The sequence below is a fragment of the Mercenaria mercenaria genome, chromosome 1, assembly GCF_021730395.1.
Source record: "Mercenaria mercenaria strain notata chromosome 1, MADL_Memer_1, whole genome shotgun sequence".
Lineage (NCBI taxonomy): Eukaryota > Metazoa > Mollusca > Bivalvia > Venerida > Veneridae > Mercenaria > Mercenaria mercenaria.
This window is the reverse complement of record NC_069361.1, coordinates 111,085,536-111,090,862: the sequence shown is the minus strand read 5'-3', so window position 1 is coordinate 111,090,862 and position 5,327 is coordinate 111,085,536. Positions and strand designations below refer to the sequence as shown.

At 32.3% G+C, this 5,327-nt stretch overlaps 1 protein-coding gene across 1 annotated transcript; it reads left to right on the top strand.

The window, feature by feature from the left end:
* The first annotated feature begins 349 nt into the window (after positions 1–349).
* LOC123527058 (uncharacterized) lies at positions 350–3,055 on the top strand. Its single transcript, XM_045306316.2, has 2 exons — positions 350–945; positions 2,397–3,055. Exons 1-2 carry the CDS (start codon positions 733–735, stop codon positions 2,700–2,702), a joined length of 519 nt encoding a protein of 172 aa, XP_045162251.1. The 5' UTR covers positions 350–732; the 3' UTR covers positions 2,703–3,055.
* Positions 3,056–5,327: the final 2,272 nt, after the last annotated feature.

The window sequence follows — 5,327 nt, the reverse complement described above, 5'->3', positions numbered from 1 at the left end:
ATTTCCAGCGGAGCTAATGCATACGTACTGACGTACGTTGCTTGAGTCTCAACCAGTGTTCATATAGAAAAAAATACAGAAAATTCTTTACACAGTTTGGTTTTTATTTATGGTTGAATGTAAGTCCATATAAATTAAAAGGTTACGTAGATTTTTAGCACACTTAATCCACTTTTTGAATGTGTAACATCAAAAGAAATGGAAAATCTTTGGATTGACCTAGCATTAGTAAACGATTGTGCAAATAAAATATAGATAGATACAAAATAGAAGTAAAACTATAAAACTATACAACAAAACAAAATACCATGTAATTTCATTATCTGGAATTCTATCAACAGGCAGAACTTAGCGCCTAAGAAATCGTTTCTCGAAGGCGCTAGCACAAGATAACACAGACGTACAGGTAAATAAGTTCGATAAAGGCGTTTCGGATAACCCATGGAATACACAAATATACGTACATACATTAACACTGTGCAATCTAATTGAGGATTTGAACGCGGATCTCTCATTAGCGGGCAATGAATAAATTTGTTTATGAAAGTGGAAATGTACAATGCTAGATTAAGACATCGTTGATACTTTACAATTCATTAACCGTTAAGCCTTTAGGGCACCGTCTTTGTTATGATCAATATTAAATCAGTGAAATAGGATCAGAAGTTCAAATAGTGACATCCTTTATATGGATCTAAGGCCTAAATAATTTTGTATATGGAAACATAAAAAATGTCAGATACACCTGTAAAACAGATTCAGAATTGCGCATCTCCGGACTCAGTTACTATAGTGACACCGGGACTACCTAACCACGATGCCGGAAGTACAACAGAGCCTCCAGAAAATATATGCAAGTCAGTTTCAAAAGATTCTGGAGAAACCGAAGTTGTTAAAAAGTCTTCGATCTCAAGTTCAGGGTCATTCAAACGCCGGTCTATTCGGGTAAGAATTTATTTAATATTTTTTTCTTCTAGAATGGACACTTTTAACTGATAATTTTATTACATCTGATACAGAGAACATCACACGTGGTTACTTTCTTCTCAGTATTGTGTTTTGTTGTTGTTGTTGTTTTTTCATTTTGTGAAATTTCTTTTGACGTATAGTACAATATAGTATAATTGTTGAAATACAATGTACAACGATTGTAACTCGTACGGCATTTAGCCAACACTCTATATTTTTACTTTCAACTAAGTATTGTATATGTATTAAATATAACATTGCTATATACCTACATACCACAGACGAAGCGCTGTTGTGAGAAATGTTTAACAGGTGTTGCAGTAACATGATAAACAAATCTGTACTCTTCAAGAACCACTCGCGTTTTCCTGGCACTGCGCCTGTGTAGAACTATCGGAAGAAACAAATAGTTTCTACATATAAACATTAGTTACATACATACGTAAACACCCAGTTGCCGAACTCATGTCCGTTAATATGTTCGTGATTTACAAAACTTCATGCAGTTTTTAGATTAATGGAATATAATGAAGATAATAATGATTTTATGTGCATTACAATCTGATTGTGCAAAATAGAATTTCGTTAAAATTTTGTTTATATTTGCATATTTTTTTCAAATGGTTCTTACGACCATTTTCTAACATTAAGAATCAAAGTACGTTGTATAACTTCTTATAATTTTTTTCAAACTGATATTTAAATATGCAATCTAAATACACTTAGACACAGTGGTAGCTGTAATGATCCAACTAGCCTATATACCACTGAAAGAAAATGAACTTTATTTTATATTAAATCAGTCAGTTCAGATCCATATTAGTATACTCTCTTTCACTCCGTCAAAGACCTATTTTCCACAAAAACATCTGCTTCGGAAAGAAAATGACGTGTTGAATATTATGCAATGAAATGAGCAAATTGTAGTCAGGTACAAACATATTGCCTAATTACAGAAATTGGTCTTAGTAAACAACAAAATTATGCAAATATATGCATGGCAAGTGTCGTATTATATGTATGAAAAACATTTCGTAAGTAATGTCCTCATACCACACCCACTCAACTCACCTGTCCCCGACTTACGCATGAATATGCTAAAAATGAAAAACAAATGATCTATTTATTGCAGGCTTATTTTGACCTCACAACGGAACATATTTTTGACAAAATTACTGCTGTCACGCCTGAAATGCTGCTTTTTAAACTCGAAACACATTTCTTTTAAATGACAATGGTTGCCTACATGTCCTTAGAGACAACCTTAATTGCTTCGAGTGTCACATTGAATCAAAATTATTTAATATAACTAGACTGAAATTTATAAAACATATTCTCTTTATGTATACGTTAACCAACATATACCATATTAATCAAGAAACAATAATAAAAATGAATGAAATGTCACGATTTGTTTTTCTTTACAGAGACGATCTAGCAAGCGTTTAAGCAAACCCGAACCAGAGTTTGGACATGACACCAAAACGTACGAGAAAATTCAAGAACGGGTTTTACAAGAACGTGCAGTGACGAACGCCATAGACGCTTTACAGGAACGCTGGAGAATGATAATGTTTATGTATGACGACTGTGTTGCACTGAATGAGCAAAGAAGAGAATTAAAATTGAGAAAACTCTGTGTACAAAGACAGTTTGAACTAATTTTGATTATATCGATATTCATGCTAATATGTATACCTATATCAGTGGTCATTGTTTTAATAAACAGATAACAAAGCCAATTTAAACGCTTTATATTACTATTTAATCTGATACTCTAAGATTAGCAATACCACTGTAAATCAAATGTCGGCATGCATGCTACAAAAATGTAATTTACGGAGGTACATTTTGCCATATGAGCCGCAATTTACTTGTTGTCCTATCTATACCCTTACAAAATAATAACAAACTCTCACTGCGATTTGCGAGACGCCTGTATTTAGAGACGACATACTTTATATGAGGTGAAATACAACATGACATTTCGGAATGAACAATATTATCTCACATACAGTTAACATTATAGTATATCAATATGTTATGAAATACACATCTCTGTTTAAAAATAAACATGTATAACTGTTCTACTGTTAACTGTAGTTCAAAAAACAAACGACATAAACTTTGAAGTTTTGCAAAACGTGGTCGACTCGCACAGGAAAACCCAGAAATAAAACTCATTTTTGTATTTCTTATTTGTAATTATTTTCTTTTTATTTTTGAGTAAAAAAACTCTGGAAACCTGTACCCATTTGTCATCGCTTATAAGCGACTGTCTAGTACCACTGAATGTTGGGTCTCATCCTTGCAAAACATCTGAGAATAACAATATTTACATTAACTTAATATACGTTTTCGTAAAATAAGTATTACATTATATCGTCGTGAACGATTTTAAAATAATGTGTACGCGTGCAAAATTATACAACTTGACACTGTGTCTAACAATTTCAATATGATTAAAAAACTTTTACATGCTTTTCATTTTGGCATTGAATTTGAATTAAGGCGATGTCGTCTCTAGTAGCGACTCGCTAGAACTGATTTCAATAAAGAAAAATCTCTCATGTATAGCTCGAATCATTCGAGCGTACTAAACCAGTTTGTAATCAATACCTCTAGGACAAAGGTACTCCGACTATACGATGTAACGCGGAGTACCAAATATTATTGAAGGTTGTTAAAAAGTTTTTCTTTACTAAACTTTTAAAAAGATTTTTAAGTTTATTAGATTGGAATTGTCACCTACTTGTTCATTTTAAGTATAATTGTGAAGACTGGATACTTAATGTATCGTAAACTGTTTTAATGTTTTTGAAGTAAATCCCAATATTTAGTCTATTAAGTATATAATTTCACTTATTTCGATAGAACCTTGGGTATGTTCAACAGTATCATGTATTTGATTATGAATTTATGTCAGCACATTTCATACGTACCAGTAAAAAGAAAATTATTCGTTCGAAATATGACCGTTAGTACATGTATGACCATAATATTTAATGTAGCTCTTACTTGCGCATTTATCATTTGTAGAAAACGCTATTTTCTTTCTATACAAATTATAAAGTGAATGTAAATATTCTATGATGACATATATGTTCAGTCATTATAGTTTTCAGTTAATTTCAGTTCAACATGGTTCTGAAGAATGTTTCTCAACCCGATTTATTTTCCTATTAAACAAAGAAGACTGAAACTGCTTGTAATTTTGCAACAAAAGTATTTTGTACTCCACAAGTACTACATCATAGCGTCAAACGCCATGGCGGCACGCTGGAAAAGATAACAAAAAATATTTGATGGACGTCGTCAAGGATGTGGATAATAATTCTTGATATCATGTTAGAATTGAAATAAAAATATATCTCAAACAATGATTTTGTCTTGGATAAAATCATTGTCGTTTAAATGCGTATTATAATATCACTCGGACTGAGCTCTCGTGATATAATTCCTTCGCATCTGAACTCCAAACAATGATTTTATTCAACGCCAAATCGTTATTTAAGATATATACTTTCCTGAGCAGCGGTCATTTGACTGGCTTTCTTCTAATACGCAACTTCCCCAGGTAAAAAATGTATCGAAAAGTTCGTTAAATTGTACATATTGAATATTTCTGTAGTAAAGAAGTACAGTATTTTCATTCTAGACAAAATTTCAATAATTTCAAATGCTATGACGGTATTGTTGTATTTTTCTTTTGATCATTTTTGAGGAAATGGAAAGCTCGATTAATAAAGGCATTCAAGCTGGCTTATGGAAGGTTGCTGGTTCTACTCAGGTGCCCGTCCGTGTTTGAATCAATACTCGAAGGGACAACTGAGGTCTTCCTCCATCATCAAGAGCTGAATAATTTCCACATGATCTAAACACTGTGACAGAGTGCTATAATCATATTAGGTTGTGTTCTATGCTTTCATTGATCTTCTACTAGATCAAATTAACTATCACAACATCAACTAGGGGACGTCAGTGGTATTTCACAGATTATTACCTCTCATAAGCAAACTCAAAAAATCCGAGTCCGCTATTATTTACATTCTATGCTTTCAAAGAATATTAAATATTTCAAAATATTGAAACCACTGGAATAAATAAAGGAACACCAGGTGTAGAGATGAAAAAAAAAGTACATTTTTGTTCATGTTCATTTACAGAAAAGTTACATGTTTCGGAATGTTCATACTTTGCAACATTTTGTGATATTGGCTCTTATCTTGCTCATTGTAAGTGAGAACAATTGTTTGTCGGCGAAAATCAATAGCGACATTACTTTTATCGCTAAAAATCTTAAGTGGTCATGTCAGTATGCCCAGCTTATTTTCAGCTAATTGTCGTGGTACAATGGA

Bases quoted from the DNA above. Each gene is read 5' to 3' on its own strand.
- LOC123527058 (XM_045306316.2), top strand. From the start codon at position 733: ATGTCAGATACACCTGTAAAACAGATTCAGAATTGCGCATCTCCGGAC. The intron at 946-2,396 runs GTAAGAATTTAT...TTTTCTTTACAG, and splicing joins TCAAACGCCGGTCTATTCGG to AGACGATCTAGCAAGCGTTT.